The sequence below is a fragment of the Scomber scombrus genome, chromosome 16, assembly GCF_963691925.1.
Source record: "Scomber scombrus chromosome 16, fScoSco1.1, whole genome shotgun sequence".
Lineage (NCBI taxonomy): Eukaryota > Metazoa > Chordata > Actinopteri > Scombriformes > Scombridae > Scomber > Scomber scombrus.
The window spans coordinates 12330205-12356759 of NC_084985.1; the positions used below are offsets into that span (position 1 = coordinate 12330205).

Below are 26555 nucleotides of genomic sequence, written 5' to 3' on the forward strand. Positions count from 1 at the left end.
GGTATAAAATAATAGAGTGTCCAAATGTTATAAGGCCACTAATAAATCTGTTCCCACAATCACTGACACTGGGATTTATTGCAGGTCGGAGTCATAAAGGATTAGGCTTTGTATTTCCGGTCATTATGTCAGTGACCTCTCCGCACTTACGCAGATGTATCAGTTTAATTATACAAATATCGTCACTGTGACTCATACGGAATAATTGGAAGGCTACTACGCAACAGTAGCTGAAAAAGAAATGGATGCTCATATTGATGTTTTTCCTCTTTATATTGCGCTCCAGCATCTAAAGAGGTGGCAGTCTGGTCAGTGTTAAGTCATGGCAGGAGTGGAAAATCCCCTAATGTTTTCCACCCACCAGAGCTTAGAGATGTGGTCACTGGCCCATCTGTCAGGCTTGGTTTAGGATGTTTGTCCAAAGAAAAACACACACTGAGAGAGAAAACTGACATTAAATGAAGGTTTCTTGTTGCAAAATCACGTCAATTTAAGTGGTTTAATTTAGTTTTGAGACTTTGGCTTTTTCCAATTTAAGAGAAAGATGTGCAATTGTGGTGACGTCATCTCCTTATGTCTAAATATGGAGCACCTGCTGGTGTCAAGAATAAGACAAGCTGTATAATCTTGATAGCATTAAGACAAACGGCCTCATTTTAAGAGGTTTTTACTTTTTGTATGAAAGTGTTGGTATGAAAGCTGCATTGAGGCACAGCCAGACTGACCTGCTACCTGCTATAGGGGCCCAAAATTACCTAATTAACACCCCGTTTCTCTTCTCCTCTATACTGCAATGACCCCAGAGTTCCTCAAGATTTTGATGTAGGGCCCCTCTTCAAGACAGGGCCTCATGAAAAATTAAAAATCCATAATGACATTTGGTCTGATCTCTAATAAAAATGACATATATAATGTTTTCAGGTCACGTTCAAGACTGCACTGAAGGACAGGTTACAATTTTTCAGGTGTGTCTGAAAAAAACAGTCAGGTGCCCATATGAAAGAGGTTCTCCCTATTGTAATCATTTCTCCTGTTCACACTCACTATCTAAAGATCCCCTTCAAATGTGCTTTCAATGTAAGTTATGTGGGGCAAAATGTGTCTGCAAAAATGTATTTAAAATGTTATGACATAAACTTATATGAGGCCTCAGCAGTCTGAGTTAGTCATATTAAGTGGATATCTGTCACATTTTCAGTCTTTTTAGCATCAAAGTTCCTCTTTATGTTTCTCTGCTGAGCTGTGGTGGAGGTATAGTTGCAAAAAGAGGGACTTTGGCGTTAAAGAGAATGTAATAATGCAAGATATCTACTTGATTTGACCCATTTGGATGGCTTTAGATAAACTTTAAATACATTTTTGCACAGAAGGGGGACTGTGTATTTTGGCCCCCATCACTTACATTATTGTAGCATAATGGAGGGATCTTCTCTCGTCAGTATTTGAACATGAGGAATTATTATGGCAAGAAAAAACTATTTGGGGACCTGACTATTGTTTTAAGACAGACTTTTTAATCCCTTTTTGTACAAACAGGTTATTTTAAATTAAAGTTTATTTAAGTTTATTTTAGTCTAAATAGAGTGATCAAAATATGCTTTTGATGTGATTTAACCCTTTAAACAGACAGGAGTGGAAAATGAGATTTGAAAATTATTCTTTTTACTTACTTTGACGTTACTAAACATTTCCACATATTTTAAAAATATTTTGTATATTTTAGATTTCATGAGTTGTATCTCCACCAGGATATGTTATCCCTATTAAGGTATAAAAAAAAAAATACCTTAAAAAAATAATTCTGGTGCACGTTGCCTATTTAAGGGTTAATGGGTTAACTGGGTTGTTTGTCAAACTAGTGAAACAATCCAGTTTCTCCCAATAAAAAACTGTCAGTAAAATGGAAAAAACAAGATTTTTTTTTTAATACTGCACTGTTTAAAAGCATCAGATTGAGTTTACTGGAATATTCTGCTTGATTATGAAGCATTGGTCAAAATCCTCCTACGGGTCATGTGACTCCTGGATGAGCCAGATTAACTCCCTCTCTCTCTCTCTCTCTCTCTCTCTCTCTCTCTCTCTCTCTCTCTCTCTCTCTCTCTCTCTCTCTCTCTCTCTCTCTCTCTCTTCCTTTCTTTCTTTCTTTCTCTGTGATTCAACCACCACCGACTCACAGAAAGAAACAGACGAGCACAGAGAGAGCAAACATACGCTGGATGTAGATATAGATGTTGCGGTTCTCCTAAAAAAGCACCTAGGAGACTCTAACATCCCCTCTTCTCTCCTTTTCTTTGGTCATTTTTTTGTTCATTTGTGAGTCTTGACTTAAACATTATTTCCGGCAGCATTCATGAAATAGCTTGACATCTATACAGCAGGATAAACAATGATTTCACCGTGGGACCGGTGGTACTCGACGAGCTGCTGCCTCTGCTGCCATGTACGGACGGGCACCATCATCCTGGGAATATGGTACATGGTAAGTCTTCATGGTCTAAACATAAATATGTACAAATAAATATGGCTAAATGTGTCTAATACGCGATGAAGTGTGAGTTTTTGGAGCTTTGGCTCGCTACGTTGTAGCTTCTCACTGCTGTTTGTCATTTGTTTTCTCCCCCATTTGCCTTTTCTTTCTTAAAAGATGCCATCGGTTTATAGATCAATTTAACGAATTTAAAACAACATTATGTGCTAATTTATCACCAGCGTTTCAATTTGGGGCTTTCTATTTAGGCTATTTTGATGTAATTGCTTGTACAGGATTAGATTCAGATTTGTTCGCCAAGTAGCAAATGCTATGAATTCAATTTTGTCCAGATAGCAACAAAGAAGCAATAAACATAAACACAAACATAACAGTGTTAGAGAGAATCAGTGGTTAACATTTCTGTGTATTGGGGTGGACTATGTACATGCATGTAGACATGATTTCTTTTTTTAAACTATGTGTTTATGTGTGCAAAAAAGCAGAATATCTATAAGTATAAAGACTATGTGCATATATACTGACATCATTTTAAATAACTGCAAAAAATCTGAATTAAGATAGAAGTATTTAGACTGTATGCATGCACATTGGTATGACAAAAAAAACCAATGTGAATATATCTAAATGTATAATGGCTTTGTGCGTACATACTGACATGATAAAAACTGAAAAAGCTGGATGTAGATAGAAGTATGAAGATTATATGTATCCATATTGACATGATAAAAACAATGTGCGTGCAAAAGAAATGGAAAAAATATAGAAGTATAAAGCCTAAGTGGATTTATATTGACACAAAAGAAGTGTAATGGCGATGTGCTTGCACAATACATGCTAAAAACTGTATGCAAAAAAGGACACTATTAAACAGGAGTATGAATACCAATGTAGATATAAATATACATTTGAGAGTAAGTTAACTAAGTGTGTATTAACTGGATATATATCTACAGGGCAGACAAAGATGCATCATACACTATGTATTACAATGAGATATGGAGGTGAAGTGTTGTTGGTTGAAGTGTTGTTGCAGACTGTAATCATATAAAATATGGATTTCTGCATAGTTAACCTTTACCCTTTGAAGTGCTGAATTGATAATCTCACTAACCTTTTCCATTTGATTTGTCGTGCATTTGTACCAGAGTCCAAAGTTAAATATAGGGTTTGCTTCTGTTTTGACTGTAGCTATGGGATAACCTTAAGTTTTAAACATAGTGCAGTAAGCCCGGTAAATCCCTGACCTTTACTAAGTGTTTGTCCCAGTGTCTGTTTGAGCCTACTACTCATCAAGTGTCTCTGTCATCAAATCAAAACAAGGAGACCAGAAATAAAGCAACAAATACCTCACATAGATGAAAACAGTCCGGCAGTTTTTTCATATATCACATATATAAACTTTAGAGTTAAAACAATTAGTCCATTCATGGATTGTTATCAACAGAAAATGTGTTTAAAAACAGTTGTGATACATTTTGAAGTAATTTATTGAGGAAATATGGCAAATATTTGCTCTGTAAATTTGGGAATGGTATTTTTCACTATTGAATGAGTTTTATAGGCTAAAAGATTAAACAGCAAAATAATCCATAGACTAAATCCATAGTATGTAAATTCATAGTTAATCAAATCATTTTTTCTATTTGCATTACTGTCATATCGCACCTAAAAATAGTCCACTTTATGGTTTTGTGAACATCTTCACACCACTGCTGAAAGGAAAAGGATGATCCAAGACTCAATTAATGAGCGACTTTGACATTTAATATTCATTTTTTTATTCTCCTACAGCTCATCAATGCAGTGGTCTTACTCATCTTGTTGTCGGCTCTCAATGACCCAATTCAGTACCGCTACCACCTTACCAGCTCCGAGCTGGGGACCGACATCGACGTCATGGACGATGCAAGTGAGTGCAACTAATCCCCTCATTGTTACACGTCATGACTCGTTATCAACTGTACGATAGATTATGTTAAACGTCCTTAATGAAGCAGCGTGTTCTCTAATGAGCAGTTCCAGATGTCCCCGGTCATTCAACACACACATTTAAGATGTATCTGTATTAAGTGGCTGTGTAGGTTGTCTCTAAGTTCATTTTGGTTGTGGACGGACAATTTTTATAATGACAAATTTCCCTCTTAGACATAAATGACTCACAGGCAATAATACATTTATAATAATTCTTATTTTAGTGCATTCATCTTTTCCCAGAAAGGATTAGACTCACACATCAAAGGACACAATATTTTTGTCTCAGTGCCTCCGGTGTTAGTGTTTCATGTGTGATCAAAGGTCATTTCACTCATATTTAATTTAATGTGGATTTTAAGTTAAACTGGCAGCAAGTTTCGTGGTTCGGAGACAATATTATTCAGATGTATCTCCCTGCACTTCCAGAGAGTGCTCGCTCAAACCATCAGTCCATATTGCCCCATGTGTTTCCGCAGCTGAAAACCTTCCTCTCCTTTTTGCCCATCACCACTTTTCCCAAAGTGCTGCTCTCAGCACAGACATAGCTGAGTCGGCCAAGCCACATAGAGAATAAATCAGAGTGCATGTGTATTTTCAGTGCTTCCCCTCCAGCGGCTATCATCGTCACCGTCGCCTCTGGAGCGCCACAGACGCTGTCACTGGCCGCTCTGATTAAAAACGACTGCTCTAATTCTCCGTCGGATTAAAACGGCCATCTTGACTCACTCCCCCCCCCCCCTGCTCAGTCTTTGCTTGTAGAGCATCAGTCAAAGGTCGAAAGTGGGAAAAGAAAGGAGATGTGCTGGTGGTGTGGTTTAGTGATAGTCAGGTGTTAATTGTACAAAGACTCACATGAAATAATGAAATTAAAACTCAGATGTATGGATGAAATTTGAAGGATGAGGAGTGGCCACTTTATTAGGTACATCTGTGCAATCTGATACAGTCCAATACACCAGCTCTGCTATAAATTCAACATTTAAAAAGTTTATACATTTTCAGTTTTTGTTGACATTGTCAGAAAGGTGACAATGTAGGACAATGTTGTCGTAGACTACTCCGTCGCTGCGGATAAAACAGTGGATAAATTGTTTCAAGTGTCACACAATCCCTACAAAGTAATTTCACTATCAGAATTTGATTCATTTGATCCGATAACATTTGGAAAGTATAGAAGCCGCACGATTAAATCATTTTGTCCCTGTTCAAGTTAGCAGAGAGCTAACTGCAAGTTAGACTGAGCTGCTGGCAGAAGTCTCTCATGCTCAGTACCCATTCATCTGACCAGCGCAGGAACATCAAACACGACACCCGATTAAAATCTCCATATGTTGAGGGATTTCTTTGGCAGTGATAGGCCTAATCAGTATTGTGTGAACTTGTTTGCCAAGTGCTCGAATGTAACGGGACATTCATTTATATGTGAGTTCCACACTGTAGGTTTAACGTGTGTGTGCGTGTGCACGTGTGCGGCGAGGGATTAAAGATGGCAGGGTATCATCATTTCCTGGGTCTTAACACAGTATCAGTGCTGTCATAATCACTGCTGCTGAGTGTAAGGGAACACCAGCAGCAGTCGTGATGATGAAGTTTCACTCAGTTTTTCTGAGCTTTTATTTTATAAAATTAAAAAAGAGAAAAAAAATCTTTACTGCTGGTAAAAATCTACCAGGGATTCATTGATTCATTTGTTTCACAGTCAGCACTGAGTCCGAATACCAAGTTCAGTAACTGTCAATACCGCATAGTGATCTTTTACCAGCACATGTCCGGTCTGAGCCAGACGTCAGACGATCCCTGTGAGTCGAGTCCTCACAGTGACACTGACGAGTGTCTCATCAGTCAGTTTTTATAGCTGTAATGTGAATGTGAGGGGGAGGGGGGGTTACATTTTGTCAAATTTAGCACCTCTTGCATAACAATCTCCCACGTGCTGATCATGTTTTGTGCGACGCAGACTGTGTGCTAAAAATAGCGAGGTTACTCAAGGTGCTTTGTTTTGTAAAATCCTCGTCCCTGTAAAGACTTTTGGATTACGTCAGTGGATTGTAAGGTTGCTGGGAAATGACATGTTTGCTGTTGTTATTCACCGGTAAACTAGATGAACTATTCTCACGTTGTTCTGTTTTTTCCTCTTTTTCAGATATCTGCATAGCCACTGCAATATCCCTGCTCATGATTCTTATATGTGGCATGGCAACATACGGTGCTTACAAGGTAAATAAACCAAAAAATGAGAAAGATTTATGTTTAAAAATCATCCAATCAGACATCTTAACTTTGTGTTTCTTTATCTCTTTTCAATCTCTCCTGAATAGCAACACGCTGCTTGGATCATTCCATTCTTCTGCTACCAAATCTTCGACTTTGCCCTTAACACACTGGTAGCCATTAGTGTGGTGGTTTACCCCAACACGGTGCAGGACTACCTCCAGCAGCTGGTGAGGACTGTTTCCTTACATCTGAATCACCTCTGCTTAACCCACACAGGCTTCTTTTGTTCTTAACGGAAAGACAAAATGTTGCAGTTTGAATACAAACCATTTCAGATCAAGGAGTAGCTCATGAAGCTTGTAATAATTGCTCAAACATAAGACTAAATCGGGGGGTTAGTGCTTCTCCAGAGCATCTGTTGAGTAACACTTCTAAACAAGAGGCATTCAGTGAAAACAGGCCACTCAGGCATGAACACTGGTCTTAGTTATGTAGATTAGGTGTCCATTTTGGACTCCTTGGATGTTAAGCGCTCAAAGGTCAAGCTTTGTAAGAGTCTTATTTTAAAGAAAAGGCCCCTAACTTTCTATTTCATGTTTCTCTCCACTGCATTTATTTATTTTCAAGTGCCTCTTTCTCTTTCTCTTTTTCCCTCTCTTTCCAGCCGGGGACATTCCCTTACAAAGAGGACATCATGTCCACCAACAATATGTGCCTAGTTTTCGCAGTTCTTCTCTTCATTGGCTGCATCCTCTCCTTCAAGGTAACCAACAGTCTCTCTCAGCAGCTTTTTTACATTGTTAGCAATGATATTTAAACTTAAAACATCTACTAAATGATTTAAGTTAATATAAATCTAAAATATAACAGCGTATACTGTACATGCAACACATTGTCTCAGATTCTACACAGTCGATGAGCATTGCTCACTCACAATTGTGCAGAAGTTGTTCATCATACTGCCATGTGATTAAGCCAATTAAGTCTCACACTGTGCTCATCTCTTAGCATTATAAACCATATGGCATGTGTAATGAATCTGCCAGTGTGAACATTTCCATTATCGATGCCCTACATGAGATTATCACACAGTCAGAGAGCAGCGGGTCGGAGGGACAACAGGAAACCAACTACTGTCAAGCTAATTCCCCCTTAATGCATGGATGATTCTCCAGGCGCAACTTCGCTCTGGGGCTCTGGGACAAGATGGGACATGAAGTTGCAGTCATCTGTACAATCAAATCAAGTTGTTTCTCCACTAAGCTCAGATTGGAAATGTTCTCGGCAGATATCCAGAGACAGAGCTGGGGTTTTATGATCAGGGGCAGCCACTGGAAGACACACAGCGGGACTCACAGACAGAAGTTATAAATTTCATCTCTCAGACAGAGAGCTTTGTTAGGCCGAATATTTTGGTAGTTAAACTGCTAATAGCTTTAAAAGTCCACACTTAAGATCTGTTTGCTTCAAAACATTAATCTGAAATATGAGTTTAGCTAAATGAGGCGCAGATCCTCTTTTTCAGTGATGGGATGCACTTAAAGTGTATTGCCCACTGTTCTGATTCAGCAGTGATATAGTTGAGTCAGTCCTCTGGACCGGGGCCAGACCTGAAACCTTAAGGATGCATGGAGCTCTCAGCACAGCTGCAGCTGCATCACCTGCTGAAGTTCCTGCTCAGGCCAACATCCTCCAGTCGAGTGCACTTGGCATAAATGACAGAGACAGACGGGAAAAGGGGGAGCTGGAGAGAGAAGGGAAAGGGATGCAGTGGATACGGAGATGTAGATGAATACATGGTTGGATGAATAAAAAGTAAATACACAAGATAATACTTATAAACGTTATTTCTATAGGCACCTTAATGCCAATGTAATGCCAGCCCAGCATATTCTGATTTAAAAAACAGTTTAACCCACAATAAAAAGATTATTTAGAAGTCAGAATAAATATTTGGAGCTTTTCTAGAAGTATATTGATTGAATTAATGTGTTATCAACATCTCTAATATGTTGTTATACAAGTGCAAATGTGTGCAGGATGGTGCGTACTGGTTGACCTCAGATTAGAGTTTGTATCACAGTGAGACTCAGCAGATGGTATAGTGATCGGTTAGCAGGCCGACTGGCTTGCAGGTCGGTGGGTTGCTCTTACTGCTGCCTGCTGGCAAAGGTATCGACTCAGCACGCTACTCACACACATTCACAATGAACCTCCTGTTCCCCTGCCAAGTCAGACAAACCTAAACCTCAAAGCTTTGCTGAGGCAAGAGATGCCTGAGAAGTTGCCTCGGCTAAAATGCCGGATGAAGAACCAGAAGGGCAACACTGCATTAAAATGTTATTTTTTACAGTCAGATTTATCAAGTTGTGATATGATGAATCTCTGCTGTCAGCACGTCTAACCTTGATGAATGGATGACATCATAGCCAGCACCATCAGTAATAATGAAAAGTGGCGACAGCGCTAAAGGTCACTGTGTGTTCTTTGTTTTCACCTCCCGGGGGACAGGCCTACCTGATTGGCTGCGTGTGGAACTGCTACAGATACGTGAGCGGCAGGGGCACCACAGAGGTCCTGGTTTATGTCACCACCAACGACACCACGGTGAGTGAGTCCACCACATCCAACGTCCAGCTCCTCACCTCAGCGACACACTGACAACCCCTCCACCCTGTGATAATAATATAATTGCTTTTGCACAGCATTGATTTTTTGATTTTTTTTGGCTTGCAAGCTCTCTATTTATTATATAAGCTAAAGTAATTCCGATAAAGGCTTTGAAAACTCGTTTTCATCCACCTGCTTGGTACATTAAAACAGATGCTTAACTCAACAAAAGTGAGGTTTTATTCAGCAATACTAAAATATAGACTATATGTACTTTTGCATGTTGCAGTTCAGTGAGTCGGTACCGCTATATATACAAGGTAAGGATTTAGGCATTACTCGTACATCCGTTTGTGTTTAGAGCAGCACTTTAGAGTCTGAAACGTAAACAGAAATTTAAGTTTTAAAAGTAGTAAATGCTAAATAGTGAAGAACCTCATTAACCTCAACCTCAGACCTGAGAAGTTAAATGAATCCACGTCACACAGGAGGACAAGAATAATTTGGTATTCAGTGAGATTAATCATTTCCACAATAAAAAAATTAAGTAAAATTCACTGTTTAAAAGAAAAAAACACATACCAATAAGACAAAAGTATTTCTCATTTTTATTGACTATTTTGAGAAGAAGAAATATGAGCAGACATATATCTTGGAAGTAGTCTGTTTATTTCAGAATCATAATTTAGAGAAGCTTTTTCATCATGTCTCATCATGTGTGTTGTGGTCATTTCAAATAACTATCAGATAACTTTTCTGAAAGGGGTTCAGATTAGTGTGGTCCTTCTTTAAAATCACTATAACAGGAATCATCTACCATGTCACAGTTCCTACTTTCATGTATAGGTAAGTGAAGGATTTTAAACATTCATGAATTATTACCAGATTAATTAGGCTGTATTAAGGTGAACCAGCAGCTGAAATGTTTGCACATATTTTATGCTCCGGGATCAAAATTGTGTATTTGAGCAGTTTAAATGGCCGTGTTGTTTGTCTCAGTTTTCTGATGTCCAGTGAAGTGACATCGGTGCTGTGGGTGGCAGTACAGAAGGTGCTGTAGGTCATACTGAGGTGCGATCGGCCAGCTGGGCGTCCTCCATCCCTGCTTGTCCCCTTCAAGCATTGACTCATGGGGTTTCTGAGAGGCTTTAGCATAGTCACTGTTTCCATTTGTCTGCTTGCTGTAATCCTCCACACTCATACGTAAGACATTAATCTGTCTCACACCCACTGTCGTCTCAATACATCACTCTTCATCTGTCCGTCATTTTGTCCTTGTGGTGACGCGGCCCTGCTTCGCACCGCTGATACTTTTCACCTTATGAAACAGATCCTACAGACAGGAACAGATTTAGCAGTGTATCATCATATCATTCAGCAAAAATTAGATATGTGACAGTCAGATTTGTCTACTGCAGACATGGTGGAGGCATTTCTTGCTTTTTTGTCCTAAGCAACTATATGTAGTAAAATGGGACTATTTGTTACATGTAAACTGAGTCTAAAGGTAATTTCATTTCCTGCACTTCATCTGTGCTTGTCTGTTCTCTTGTGGAAAAATCCTCACTAAGCCAGTCAAGCATTTCCGTACCACAAGCAAAACAACATTCAGCAGGTATCAATGTCTGCAGTCTTCAGGGATCACTCTCCATGTCGCGGTCTTGGGATTTTATTGCAAAGAAACCTGCAAAACTTTATGAAATGAAAGACTTGAGGCTAAGAGTTCATGACCAAAAAAACATGTAAATTCTTGTTTTCTCCATTTTCTGCACCCATTAGCTTCATTTCAGGTCTAGTTTAAAGATATGTTAAAAGTGATTTTGTAAAGCATTTGCAGCTTGAATTTATTCAGTTATTGTGTATTATAAAAAAAAAAAATTCAGTGAAAATTAAAAACAGCATAATCTCTGGTGAAAATGCAAACTCAGTAAATACATATAGTGTTAACTGGTTAACAAACACAGCATCATGAGACAGAAGATGTTTCAGAGAATATCTAATGAACTTGAGAATCAATTTAGGCAATATACAAAATGGCCCTTTAATGAACAAATAATACAAATTAACAAAATATTGACTGTGCATCATTAGGTAAACGGAAACAGGAAGTGAGTGTGTCTATATGAATAAATGGATACCAGAAAATCAAATATTTATTCAAATGAATTGAGGAAGCAAAACAAATGAAGCAAACAGCTGAGGCAACTAGGTCAAAATGAAAGCCACAAGCGTCGTGAATTTTAATTAGAAATGAATCAGGGGGCGGTTTTTATTTAAATGCAACAAATATTAATAGAACGCGGTTCATAACAGGCTGAACAGCTCTCGTATTGGAATGAACAGTGACCACATGTTTTTATTGCTGTTTCCTCACACACACACAACACACACACACACACACACACACACACACACACACACACACACACACACATAGAGCTGAATGAATCGAGTGCTACATCTATTTTTACTATTAGAAAGCCTACAGTGTGTCTAAATGGCTTTTTACAGCCTCGAACATCAAGTACCCAGCTGCTTATCTGTGTGCTTTTATATAAATGCCATTAAAATGCACAGGGGTCGGGTCTCTCTCTTTCACTCTTTTTTCTCTCCTTTCCACCTCCTCCTCCGTCCCTCCCTCCCTCTTTCTCTCTATATATCTCTGTCCGTCCTCCTCTCTTCTTCTGGACATGTTACATAATTGTCTGCTTGTCCGCTTCATTTCAAATCCCCGCTGTGATGTGTTCGCCGGGCCTCCCTGGCTGCTTCACAATTCCATCCCCTCAGAGCATATTCTCTCTTTCTCTCTCTCTCTCTCTCTCTCTCTCTCTCTCTCTCTCTCACTCTCTCTCTCTCTCTCTCTCTCTCTCTCTCGCTCTCTCGCTCTCTCGCTCTCGGCCCCTGAATTAGCAGCAGAGCTGGTTTTATAACACCATTTACAGAGAAAGACCGCTGGTAGAGGATTGTGTGTAGATGTTATCCTTGCAGCTTGTCGTGCCTTCTGTATGGATGGAATAAAGGGCATGAAAGATGGAGAGGAAACCTGCTAGAGTGGCTAAAATCACTCTCTATTTGCTAAATAGTGCACAAAATGTACTGTCTGCATTAGATGTAGCAGAAAGCTTCAAAAAGCTAGTAAGTGGACCTTTTCTTAGATAAGGGATGCACTGATCTGTGCTCACATTTCCCCAAATAGTAAATCTGTGTCTTTGGAATAATTTTGATAACATGAGGTAACATGAGGTGAGGAATTCCTTTAGCACCTAATACTGAGTGGATGGTCCGCCTTGAGTGTGAATGGGTGTATGAAAGTAACTGATACTGGAAAAATTCAACATGTTATGATGACGATGACAAAGAAACTGTATTTAATGTGGAGCGGTTATATGTAGAAGCACAACAAATCAGATGGGTATGTTTTGACAATACCAATAAGTCGTTCACATGGCCACTAAATGTTTTCTTCCTGTTTTCTAAATCTGCTGTCGATCGAGTCCAAGAGTCGGACATATTTAGGCAAACGTTCCCAATTCACACGAGCATGATTTACAATTTAAAGCTGTCAAACTGAACCACGACTGCTTATCGGCCGTTCAGCAGGATAGATGAAGACATATTGGCTCTGTGAGTTGAAACTGAGCAGCACTCTGCTTTTCTGCTACGTTGCAGGTTCTGCTGCCACCGTACGAGGAAGCCATCGCCATCCCGCCGAAGGAGCCCCCGCCTCAGTATATGGAGGCATGAGAGGAGTCCTCTACGGATCCCAAACACCCCAACACCCATCTCCCCAACACTTCCCACGATGGTTGGAACACCCCGAAAAACAAGACACATCAACGTGTTAGAGGCTGGTTTCAGCTCGGATTCGTGACTCTGCCAACGTTAGATTAGATTAGATTAGAACTCCTCCCCACCTCCACCACCCCTCGTTGTTGTGATGTATTGTCCACCCCTCTCGTCTCCTCTGTCCTCCTCCAAGGACATTATCGCAGCAACTTCAACTGCTCCCCCTCCTCACCACCACCTCCAACCCTCCCTCTTGGCAGCTGCGGTCCCCTGGCAGCGTCTAAACTCTTGCACGCCCTGAACACTCTGTCCCAACTTCATTTGCACTTTTCTTTGAGTGAATCGTGCAGCGGTCTGGCCACCAACTGTTAACCCCCCTAATACTGTGAATCTCCCTCGTGGTCTTTGTCTAGAAACAAACTACCTGAGACGAGTAATAGCGACAGAGAGAGTGAGAAGGAAAGCGACATACATGATCAGTTATGCAAGAGCACTTTTTTTCAGAAATTGACAAAATTCCTTCTTTGAATGTAATGTCGGGGTATTTTTGTATTTTTTGTATAACAGTAAAAAAAAAAAAACGGAGAGAAAAATGAAGCGATTAGGAAAAAGGGTGACCTGTTGTGATAAAATATCATCTGTTGTATTGATGTAGCTTGTCCTGCAGGAAATCATATTGAAAAAGGGTTCCTTGACCAATAACAAAAGAAACAATCTTCCTTTTGTATCTGCGTAACACACAGTCTGTAAACCTGTTACCCACCGACTGCCAGTGAAAACCGTGTTCACCCTCTTTGATTTTAATCACAATCTATTCCAGTTTGCCTTCCTGTTCCAAGATCTCAAAAAGTTAAGAACGACTGGCATTCGTGTAAATCATCCAGAGAAGCACTTGTCACTAATTGTTTTACACATTTGCACACTTACAGATTCACAATCAGACATACTCGAGGCAATACGTGAAAATCTAAAAATGTGTGAACATTAGTGTTTGAAAATGTTTCAGCTGAGACGTCTGTCCTGTGTTCCCGTTGAGTTGCAGCTGCAATAGCATCGACTGTGTCTTTATGAGGTTTTTTCTACAAGGATCATGGTGGTTTAATGTGATCTTTTTAGCTGAGCTTACTTAGCTGGACTGAGGGCATTTTCCTATAAAGACGGCGTGACATGCTGCTGTATGTGCAGACACTGTGTGTATGTGTGTGTGTGTTTGCGTGCTTGCCTGCGTGCTATGTTTGACATTACGCCATAACTCCCTTTATATGTAGTAACATTTCTTTTGCACATGCAGTGATATCATGTCGAGATATTTCCTGTGCTGGTGACCTTTTTCAGATTAACGATGGATGGGATCTAAAGCATTGATTTAGTTTAGCGTTGTAGCACAAAATCAATATTCAGTATATGTGTTTTGTCTCTTTAGGCAATCAGTTGAGCATTATGAGGAATAATAATGGAATAAATAATATTAGATATGCTTAATCCCATTGTTTCCAACATTTCCCAAGTAGTATTTGCTACCAACAAAAAAAATGGTTCAGACTATGCAAGACTGCATTTAACGACTCGTTAGACCTGGAAAATACCATGACGTAGTTCTCCATTTGATACTAATACTGTAGTTGACATTGTAGCCATTTGTTGGCCCCTTCATCGTTGGCCCCTGTGTGAATTATGACCGCTGCTTTTGCAAATCCAACAAAACCGAAAAATGAAATTGCACTTTAAGGTCAGTGTGAGCTCTGACGTGTTTGTGTTTTATTCATCTGTGACATGGTTAAAATCATCAGCCGCTCTTTGTGTGCATGACGCAAGCTTAAATTAAAAAAAAAAAAAAAAAGACAGAAGTAAATGTCTCAGTGCTTGTGTTTGTGCGATGTGACTGAAAAGCTGCAGAGCTGTTTAAGATGCTCGACTGGTTAAAGGAGGAAAATCTTTGTATGTGAACCCGGGGTGGCTGATGACCCATTTTATTCGAATCACTCAAGACTGTTGTTCATCGCTTTCCATTCACACAAATTTTCTTGTTGGATCTGCATGAGCTCATGTCTTCAATTCTGAATTAAAAAAAAACAACAAAATCAACTAGCGTCTGCTCTATTTATTCACTGACTCACTGGTTTGTTTGTTGGGATTTTTGCACTTAGGTTTTTGCATTGTCTTCTCAAAAAAATGTAGAGATATATATATTTTGGACAATATAAGCTCAAAAATAAAATTTTATAAATGCAGAAATATATACACATAACATACATACATAAATATATATATAGTACAAAAAGATCAGACAACACCACCAGGTCAACTCTTTCTTCTATCTATATTACATTTAAGCCATTTCAGGTACATGTGCTCATTTTTCATAATAAAAATATTTCTTGCATCTTGTTTTATGTTATTGCAATTTCCATTTTACATGTAATTTGCTCCATGGTTTAAACATTTTAAAGAGACTTTCAACATTTTAAGCAAATATGTATTCATACATATTTCTGTCACTCACACTGAAAGTACATTATCGACGAGGAACAGCTGATTTAGTTAAATGAGTTATCTATACCATACCTCCTTATGTGACTACAAAAAAACGTAATTTAGGTAGCAGCTGGCTGGGGAGAGATCAACAAGGAGACAAGGTTTTTTCTAGTAAAGAAACATCTAAATATCACAATATAAAACCTGTGTTTTCTGTTTAAGTACTAAGTCTCATCCTCTGAGCTGGACTCAGTGATGCAGCATCTCAAACTTGAGAAATTGAGATTCACAATATGTGGCTCCTCTGATACTTTTGTGAGAATTTGGCAACTATTTATAGACTACACTGCATCTAAGCTTTAAACCCTCTCCCACCTTTCTGAATGTAACTCCACTTACTGTCCTGTATCTATCTAAGTGTTTTTAACCCATCCCAAAGGACTAAGACTTTGTGTAACTGCCTGTTTTCTTCACTGTTTTTCTTTTTGTATTATTGTGTGGCTATATTATATGTTCGAAAAGCCAATAAGAATATGTTTTTCAAAATAAAAAGTGCAAACGTCGAATAGCAAGAAATCACCCATCTTTAACTTGAGTGGTTACGTCTTTAGTCTGATGCTGAGTGCACAGCTGATAGGTACGTGGTTTGTTCACATGACGTAACAGAAGTGCATATTTAACGGATTCAGTGTGGACAGATGCTACACGATGTGACGTGATAGTCAGACGCTCACTCACTGTTAGGACACAATGTCGTAATGTCTTCAGCATCGACTTTTTTCAGAGATTTGTACTATATTCAAGTGTCCTGAAGCAGCTAAATGGACTTCAGCCATCCTAAATTTCATTATTTACTGAAAAGTACAGAAAAAAAATACTTTTTCTACTGTGACATGTCAAAAGGTCTTGCATGAGACTTATTTGGAGGCTTGGACAGAAGAAAATCTGACATTTGGTGTTTAGTGTGAATGTGCCTAAATGGTAAACCTGAACTGGTTTATACAGTCTGTCTCATATGGAGGTATGTGGAGTTTTTAGAACTGGCTGAAGCCAACATCATGCTCATCGTATTCAATTTACAGTTTACTGTGTCATGTGATAGCACAGTTGGCATCTTGGGGAAGTATCAGTCAACAAAACTTAAATGCATAACAGGCAGAAACTGAGTGCAGTGGCCCTCTGAGGACTGAGTGGACTGATTCAGTGCCAGGCCGGTACTGTATATAACCTTAAATACTTACAAATTGTACTGTTTCTCTGCACATAGCAACAGCTCTAAACTTTGTTATATGACAGCTCTTGGATTATATTATCGTATAGGCTGATTACAAAAGTTAAGAGTTGTATGGGAGTCAGCCTAATGTGCACGTGTCCTGCCACCCCCAGAGGTTCAGCAGCACCCCCCCTTCACCCAGTGGAGACGAACAAGCTGCCAGATCAGCAAGGATTTAGCCGCCTGTCTCAAAATGGAGGCTGGCATTACCTTGGGTCTGGCAGTAGGCAACCAGACAGACAAACTCACCTACTTTCTCCCACTGGGACAGGCCATGGTGGAAAAAAGTGGGTCACATTCTGTCTCTTTTCTTGCTGAATTGTTGTTGCATGCGGAAAGAGGGTTGTACAATAACATCCGCCGCAGAAAAAAGGAGAGATGTTATGTGAAAGAGGACATGTCATTTTGCAAAATCAGCGGACTGTGTGTGACCTAGATAGAATTCAAATTCTCCTTTTAGTTTTTACATTACAAATATTTTACCCCGAAGCCCTATAAAAATAACTCACTGCATACTAATACCTAAAACTAAAAAAAAAAAAAAGGATTTGAGAGGCTTTAACATCCCCTTAGAGAAATGGTCCTTAAAGTGGGGTCCATAAGTAAGGCAAGGCAAATTTATTTATATAGCACATTTCAAGTGCTTTACATAAAACATAAAGACAGAATATAAAAGTAACACATGGCAAAATAAAAGTGGGTCTGTGGTCTGCTAAATGGAAATCTGTATTTCAGAAAGGAGCAGAAAACCTTACTTCTTTTTTTGTTGTTGCAATAATGCAAGTTTTTATTAACTATTTCAGCTGTACAAATGTGATAGCACACAGGAGCAGTTACTACAGTAAATCAATGAAAAATAAGTAACAGAACAAACAGAAGAAAGCAAACAAAATACATCTGAGCAAACAGAATCAGCTACAACAAGCAAACAGCAAACTGTGGAGACAAGTGAAAAGCAAAAGATAAAGGGGCACCATGCATGAATATGAAGAGGAGCATATTCCCTTAAAAACAAAACAAAATGTAAGAATATTTACTTCCTGTTAGGCTCCTTCCTATATATACATCAACAACTTAAACCAAACTTCACAAAACCTTCCTTGGTAATTATTGGTCTTTGTTATTAGAGCTTCAAAAGAGTCAATGTCTGACATCAATTATTAACAATTCAGTGAGACATGGTTTTGTCTGACTCATCCAGTGACAGAGAATAATGTTTGAAGTAGTACATAAAGTCAGCCAGTGCAGCTCCAAATTTTAGTTTGAGCCTTGGATGTCTTAAGGAAGAGAATTATTTGGCACTTTGGCATTGGCACATCGATTAAGAAGACATTTGGATACAGAGTTGACACAGTGAGATGGGGTCTGAGTCTGAAGGCAGAGATGTGAGCATTTGTTTAGCAGACAGCCTTGAGTCATAACATCCTTTACTTCAGCGCAGGTTCCCATGAGAAACGACCGTGAAGAGAAGTCCGCCTGACCGCTGCCGGTATGGAAAATTCCTCCACCCAGCACAGCAGAGTCCAATTTCATTTAATGTCTGTTACGACATTGCCCAGAGACACTGAGAGAAGTGTGTGATCAATAACGTCATGTGTTGTAATATACAGTGCAGCGCACAGCAGCCACTGAGCCGTAACTGATGAACACATACGATTCAGTTTGTTGCAGGGTGAAAAAGGTTCAATATTAAATTAACTTTCCAACTGTCCAACGTGATAAAACAATTTGCTGCCTTGTGTTTAGTTGTATTAATTTTACAAATTAAAACAATTTAAAAAGTCAAAACCACAAAAGATAAACAGCTGAAGTCTTTGGAGTCTGTTTTTGCTTGTATGTGTTTTATATAGTTATTATTATGGTTTTTAAATTGTGTGCATGGTTGTATATAAGGTTGCATTTGTAAATGCATGTATGAGTATGAATATATGGATGTATGTGTGTATATACAGTAGATATGTATCATTTTATATTTTTATGATAAGCAATCATGTATAGATATATTTCTATTTTTATTCATGTCCTATTCAATCCATTTTGTTGTTAACTGTGAGCATTAATAGCCTGAAAATAACCTCAAACTCAAGTCAGACACAAGAAAACAAAAACAAAAACAAAAGAAAAAAACTAAAGTGTTTCCCAGAAATATAAATGGATGGAAAATGCTTCATGGCTCTCGACAGGCCCTCGTTCTACTTGGTGCAGATTGTTCACACTTGTAGTTCAAATCTTACTCTGCAGCCTCCTCCGATTTTGTCCTCATTTGGTACGGGGGCATCTGCCGCACGTGAGCAGATCATCTGGGATGATTTCACTCAATTTAATTGGGAATCAAGAAAACGGATTAGGGATGCAATGACTGGAAAAAGTGGGCCAAACCCCTCGCTGTGGATGATGGGACGGTTTATGTCTGCCTCTGGTTGGATGCATCCGCCCCTGCAGGGCAGCAAACTGACGCCAAACACTGACATCTGATCCTGACATCATAGGATTAATTTATATTATCCTATTTTGCCAGTTTGTGATTCTTACCTTTCAGTGAATGAAGTTGACATCTGCCTGTTGATATGCAGTTCTTCCCCTTGCAAAATCGCATTTGTACCGAAAAAGAACATGTGGATTATAATGCCATAAATTCATTAGAGTAATGTATTTAACATTGTTTTCCAACAAATATTATCACATGAATATCTCTTTAAGTATTTAGAAACATGAGCCTACAGCAGATAAACCAAATAAATGTAGTCTGACAGGTTTGAGATGGACATGAATGGTTCATGTACTGATCATATACAATATATAAATCACATATATTACAGTTTATATTAAAATCATGCCACATAAACATGTAAAAACTGTTGCAAGTAACTGAACATAGGTCAAACTAAATACAAATTTGTATAAATGTGTATATAGGCCTATCTACAAGCATAAACCTAAACTCATTTATAACATAACCTCAAACAATTAGCACTTTTTATTTATGTATTTTTACTTTTTCTACCTACTTGTCTGTATAGATTAGCTACAGATGGGGAAAATTAAAGGAAAAAACTGAATAAAAGAGTGAAGAAACATATCAAATGCACCAGGGCTCACTGAATGCTTTGATGTGTGTGAAAATAGCGAGAACAAGATACAAAGGTCTTAACAGTCACCAGCTGAACCAAGACAAGCACCATCACCTGTGTGATGTCTGTGATTGTCTCTGATGCCGCATGTCCCTTTTGTTAGGTTTGGTTTTCTCTCTATCTGCTGTATTCAGGTCTCTCCTGCAAAAGACTGCAATGAGAGTACCTGATTAATTAAAGGTTGTATATATAAATGAAGGGAAAGCTAATGGTGTTCACTCCTCCGTTTGAGCTGTTTTGTTTGCTGGTGCATTTGTATGTGAGTACATTGAGAGCCACTGGAAACTGGACTCAAATCCCTAATCACTATGTTGCCCGAAGGTTTTGTCTTTCTTTCAGAGACTTAATGACATCTTATCCATGTTGGCTTAAATTTTGAGTGCAATACATTCAAGAGCCTTAAAATCAAGAGTAAGTTTACCTTGAGTGGACATTACTTCGTATTCAGTTGTTTTTGTGGAGCATCAACAGTGTTCACCTACTTTACATACCTTATATTTTAATTTCACTCAATGGGACTGCTGCTACTGCTTAGAGGGCCAAAAAAGACTGAGCCAGCCCCGACTGGACATCCATCAGCAGCTACAGATGAAAGGCTTACTCTACTTTATCTCCACCTACACCACCAAGCTGCCCTTCAGCAAGGCACTCAGCCCCCACCAGCACCCACACAGCAGATTTGTGGCTTCACCGTGACCTCTTTCGCAACGTGGAGCTGCGTGAGTAAAACACCACCGCCTCAAGGGTGAATTAATCTTTCTATTTATCCTCCCTCTGAAGTTATAAGAACGGTCACTTGGGTTGGCAGCAGCTCCCGTCATGCTTTTCAATCCACACGTAGGCTCACAAGCCCCCATCAGAGCCAGCAAATGACCAGCATGTTATTCTTTTTACACACGAGTGCCGCTGTAGTGGTTGTAACATTCTTATCATTGATGCAGCTACAAACCCAACGGGAGAGTTTGGAGGGGAAAGTCTTCACCTTTGTTACAGATGGAGATGTTTTGCTTTTTCTAGTCGATTAATCTTATTCAAATCTTGTGTTTTCTTAAAGAAACGTGTACAGATTAGTGACAGTATTCTCAACTCATGTATATTATCACTCATCAATATTACTTATTTACATAGTGTTACTATTATTTACACCACTATTGTTTTTTATTGCTTGTGTACTTATTGTTCTTTTTGACTTTTTTTTACTGTCCACTTTGCTGCAATGTTGTAAATTTCCCATCGTGGGACTAATAAAGGAATATCTTATCTTTAAATAGTTTGACCCAGTAACTTAACATGATTCCTTTAAATTGTTTCCAGCTATTTAAAACACCAAATTGGACTCTTAAATGTTGAAATCACAATATATCTTTTAACAAAAACATACAGTAGTGTGCAGAGAACTTTTCGCTGTTTTCATTACTTTGATTTGCACTTAAACTTGTTAAAATTCAATTCATGCTTCTAAAATTCAAATTAAATGACTATAAATTGAATGTTAGCTTCCCCAAACTTAAAAGCAGGATGTATAAATTAAGAGTGTTGATCATCTGCATTTTGTGTTGTTACTTCTCATTGCATTGTTTCTGAGGCCTGCGGCTGAAAATAACCACTAATCACTTCATTCTTGGCTTCTTCTGAGTCGCAGCACATCAACAGTATGTGTGACAGTGGTGGCCATCGCCCTGTAAAGCCTTTAATGCCTCTGAAAGCAGCACGTCCGTACTCGATTACACTGTCACCAGGCTGCAGCTAATACAGTAGACGGTCATCCCCAAGGTTTATGTAAGTGAGAAAAAAAAAACAATCTCAAAAGATCAGCAGTTGCATAATTTTGACATCAAGAGGGTTATAAGCGGTCAGTTGAGTGGATCATGACGGTTTACTCAGAAACTGATCACCCTGTGGACACAATTTATTATGCAAGTCTGAAGAAATACAAAATAAAAATGTAATTACAATTTGGTCTCTATATTTGTTTCTTTAGACGTAAATATGCTGACGGCGTGTAAACAACTCATTATAGAGACAGGAGGAAATCCCTCAACACAGCAGGAAAATATTCTTACTGATGACGTGAGGGGTGGGGAACTCATCTGAGACAACCTTAAGAGGACAGTGCTGCTCTCTTGTGGTCACTTTGCAGGACTAACACCATGTCATGACAGGAAGGTTGTACAAAAAAAAAGGAAGAAAGGCCAGCAGCATGTATTGTTAACACCGACTTTATTTATAACAACGGGGTGGGGGACAGCTCTACTGAGGTGGCTGCTGCTGATCTGGCATGCTCCTGATGATGTCAGAATCGCCTGAAGAGAAAAGATAAAGAGTCAGTCGACCAAAATACAAACTTCCACATACTCAGTACCAAGACCTCAAATCCTATCCTCAAGCTCAGGGCAGCTACATCTTAAAATACCCCTTACAAATGTGTAAAAGCTGCACATTCATGAACTGATCAGACAGGAGTCAAAGTTCAGTTTTATCAAGTGAACCATTAGTCTTAAATTTGACCACTTAAGTGAGCAAAAAGCACAAAAAAAAAGTGAACAGAAGTGGCAGAAAAAAAGCTCAATTTCAGCACAGCTCCCTCATTTAATCAGAAATGCGAAAATTAACACCAATTTAGGAGATGTTTGGAGTCATTCGTTAGCTGAATTTAACCCTGATGAGTTGATTTTTTTCTGTATATGATGTTTTGATGTAAGGTTGAGCTGCTCTCCCATAGTGACACTGATGCACAAATATAAGATCTGGTTACATAACATCAAACTGAAACATCTGATGCTACATTACTTTTAAACAAATACTTGATACCCAGAGCTCTAAAAAGACAGTCAAGCATCTAAAAACACACAGACATGTTTTATTCCATCATGGACTCTCCCCTCAGGCTAATGTCACAGTCAGAAACTTCCCATTAGTCCATTAAATATTCTTGTCTGAACTCACTGAGCCAAAAGAACAAATTCAATGTGTCACATTAATGGGAAAAATTTGGAAATCAAATGTACAGTGGCGGGTGCAGATACTCACCAGGGTCAATGATCGCCAGTGTGCACACCCTGAAGTATTTACCGCAGGCTGTGCCAAGCTCGATGTTGTTTCCACTGTAGTGGTGGACACCAGTCTTGGCCAGCATGGCGTAGTACTCGATCTCAGACTTCCTGCAAAGGGAATACAGAAAATATGTGAGTTTAAGTAGCAAGTATTATGTGAAAACATGGTAAATTTGACAAAAGACACAGCAGGAGGCAGTAAAATGCTTTAAAAAAAGGTGTAGACAAGTCATGCTGCCCTTGAAGCTCTAAGCATGGATGTCTGATTGTACAGAAACTCGGATCACTGTAGTAAGTGTTCAACAACTCCAATAATCAGTGTGTAACCTGACAGTTTCAAAAACAGCCTTTCAAATCAGATGTGATTAAAATTAAAAAACGCTAACCTGTGAATTATTGGATATTTATATAAAACTTTTTCCAGAACAGAAAAGTTAGGCTTGTTTTAAAGTTGTTAAGAAGCTTTTAACCATTATTAAAATCATCAGTTGAAATAGTGACTGAATGCTATCTGTATGTTGCAAGTAAATTCCAGCCAAATACACACTATGAAAAATCCAAATTTTAAGTGGCATTTGAGCTTTGGTCACTATGGCAACATGGGATAAACCAGAGCCTAGTTGTGCCACATCAGCTTGGTCTTAGCCTTTCTTTAGTTGATCAACATCTAATGCCTGCTTATCTTTCCTGATTAATTCAACAAGAGGTTTTACAAGCCTGTGAACATGTGTCTAATGTCTGCTTGTGTCCTCCTGCACTGGAAAATTGAAGAGCATCAACCCCCAAAACACATATGAACAGTAAACGTTTTTCCTCGCTTTAAGAAAAAAATAAATAAAATAAAATAAAATGTGCTTTCAATTTAAGTGATGGCCAAAAATGCATTTAAAAGTTTAAGCTTAGGAGGCTTCAGCAGTCTGAGTTGTCATATTAAGAAGATATCTGCAACATTTACAGTCTTTTAGCATCGAACTCCCTTTGGTAGAAGTATAGTAATGAAAAAGGGGACTTTGGCATGAAAACAAACACTGAAAGATATTTAATTGATTTGACTATTTTGGACACCTGGCTGTTGATTCAAGACAGACTGGGGGAAGAAAAAAAACTACGAACCCATCCTTTAAACACCTGCATAAAGTATTCTCTTGAATACTAGCCTCATTTTTTTTTTGATAAAGCCCTGATGTTGAAGACAAATGATCGACAAATGACATGATATTTATTGCGTTGATTTGGATATAAAGTAACGGCAGCTTCATGCACCAAACTTCAGTTATACCTGAGAGCAGGGCAGTTGTTGGCCAGGATGACCAGCTTGGCTTTTCCCTGACGGATCATCTTCTGGGACTGCTTGTAGCCCAGGACGTATTTTCCACTCTTCATCACCAGCTGGAGCCGGGAGTTGATGGACTCCATCGACTTTTTCTAAAAAACACAGATAAGATCCAAGTCAGCGACAGCAAAGAAACAACACTGCTGATAAGTATTTACCACTTTCAGCCCTGATGATGTACATTACACTCAAAATTAAGTGGAAAATAACATTTAGTAAGTGGGCAAATAAAGTCTGTTGTTGACATACATTGTCAGAATTTTACAAGTTACAGTTTAGAGTTAAGGGAAAAGTTAAGGGAAGCATAAATCATGATATTTCGCAGCTGATTCTCCATTTTTGCACCACTTACACTTATGAAAGAGTAAAGACACCATAGCAAAAAGCCTCAATGCCGTTTTTAACACATTTTGATTATTTAAATCTTAATTTTCTCCTTTTAAACAGGCAATTTCACCGTTTTTTGACCAGGTCCAGATCAAAACCACTACACTAAAACTTGTATCTAAATACTGACAGTGGACCCCAGAGACTTAATAAAAACCTACTTTCAGATTTGGGTAACCTTTATTCAGCTCTTGAAAGCAGAAAAAAAGAGTGATATCACTGCTTTTCCACCTCATCCAGTACACATTAAACCAGGTCCAGATCAAAAACCACTACATTTAGATTTGTGAAGTCTTAATAATCATCTTATCTAGATTTGACAAGTTTTTATATAGCCGTTTTTGATCTGGATCTACTGGAATGTGATCTGGGCGGATACAAAAAACTGAAATCGCCCTTTTTGGTTGTAATGAGCAAAATAAAACCTTTTACCCGTCTGATAGTGGGTTTAAACAGCGTTAAAGCTTTTCACTATAATTTCTAACACTTTTAAATAAGTATACATGTTTAAAAAACGAAGAATTAGCTGTTGATAATCATCGTTTGTTTCCTTCAACTTTTCCCTTTAACCCGACAGTCTGACTTCAGCGTCGTCGGACACATTAAAACACACCAGTGGCATCTAACAACTAAACCTAAAACCACACTTTATATTAAAACACACACAGAGTAATAGATATATATATGAGGAGCTAATGAGGCCCAGCACAGCCACGCTTCCCCACGTGAAGCCCCGCAGCAGCAGCGTGCACCGGGGCCCGAGCAGCGCGCACTCACCGTTTTCTTTGCGGCCACCATTTCTGCGGTTTTAGTCCGGACCGGCAAACCTGCAAGCGACAGGAGGGAAGAAGAGACGGTCGTTAAGCTCTATGTGGAGACAAAATGCTGAAAATAATCAAATCCTGGTGTTTTTAAATTAAAAAAGCTCGGAGCTTGTCTTACTGTGAGTTTACTCCAATATGGCCACGGAGAGAAAGGAAGTACCAGCGTGCATTGCGCCGCTATCAGGAGCCTTCTTTGTAGTTTTTATAAGCGGCTGTAAATCAGAGTGTGAGGTGCATTACCCCCTCCTGCTGGTGAGGAGTGTAACTACTTAACAGTGTTCCTGATAGATTTGCAGGGTTGGGAATGGAAATGCAATAGGTTACAGATTACTAGTTACCCTATATAAAATGTAATAAGTAATGTAACTACTTTTTTAATTACTTAATAAAAGTAATGTTACTTGTAGATTAAAATGTATATTATTTTTCTAATTGTCTAACTAATGTTTTCAGCTGTTAGGATAAGCGGAAAAAAGATGGATGGATGGATGGGTAGGTAAGTGTACCCATTAACATGGGCGTCGAAGTGGAGGGAGAAATTGGAATGGTGTACCAGGGCCCCAAGCATGGGGGGGCCCTGGGCTTTTGTTTAAATATATCAGTTATAAAAAACGACGTCATAAATATTAAAATAAAATCAAAGTTGCAATGAAAGTTCAATAATAAGGTTGCTTTAATCAAATTAAGACTGTCTGAGACTACCTGCACCCCCTTGCAAAAATGCAGAATGGTTCATTCCGCCTGGTAGGACTCGCTAACGGTCGATAACTTGTTATACAGTCTATGGTTGTTAAGCGACTCATTCCTACACAGTGCTCTATGGTGCAGTAACGTGTCAAAGAGTAAATTAGGCTGCCAGAAGAGGAAGTAGAGAGGAGAATGAAAGAAGCAAAGACTAGGCAACCAGATGCTTACGTTTTTTTCAAGGAAAGGTTAGTTCAGCCCAAATGTTAAAGCCCATTATGATAGATGAAATACCAGGTTTTAATCAGACCTCCCAAGAT

General features: G+C 38.8%; 2 protein-coding genes across 2 annotated transcripts; one reads left to right on the forward strand and one right to left on the reverse strand.

The window, feature by feature from the left end:
* The first annotated feature begins 2386 nt into the window (after positions 1-2386).
* laptm4b (lysosomal protein transmembrane 4 beta) lies at positions 2387-13111 on the forward strand. Its single transcript, XM_062436236.1, has 7 exons — positions 2387-2479; positions 4283-4400; positions 6609-6682; positions 6784-6906; positions 7344-7442; positions 9191-9286; positions 12959-13111. The coding sequence occupies exons 1-7, from the start codon at positions 2387-2389 to the stop codon at positions 13031-13033; spliced, it is 678 nt and encodes a 225-aa protein (XP_062292220.1). The 3' UTR covers positions 13034-13111.
* Positions 13112-22157: 9046 nt separating this feature from the next.
* rpl30 (ribosomal protein L30) lies at positions 22158-25741 on the reverse strand. Its single transcript, XM_062435723.1, has 5 exons — positions 25670-25741; positions 25505-25554; positions 24287-24432; positions 22985-23115; positions 22158-22257 (listed from the first exon to the last, which is right to left on the reverse strand). The coding sequence occupies exons 2-5, from the start codon at positions 25523-25525 to the stop codon at positions 22205-22207; spliced, it is 351 nt and encodes a 116-aa protein (XP_062291707.1). The 5' UTR covers positions 25526-25554; positions 25670-25741; the 3' UTR covers positions 22158-22204.
* Between the last annotated feature and the right edge of the window lie 814 nt (positions 25742-26555).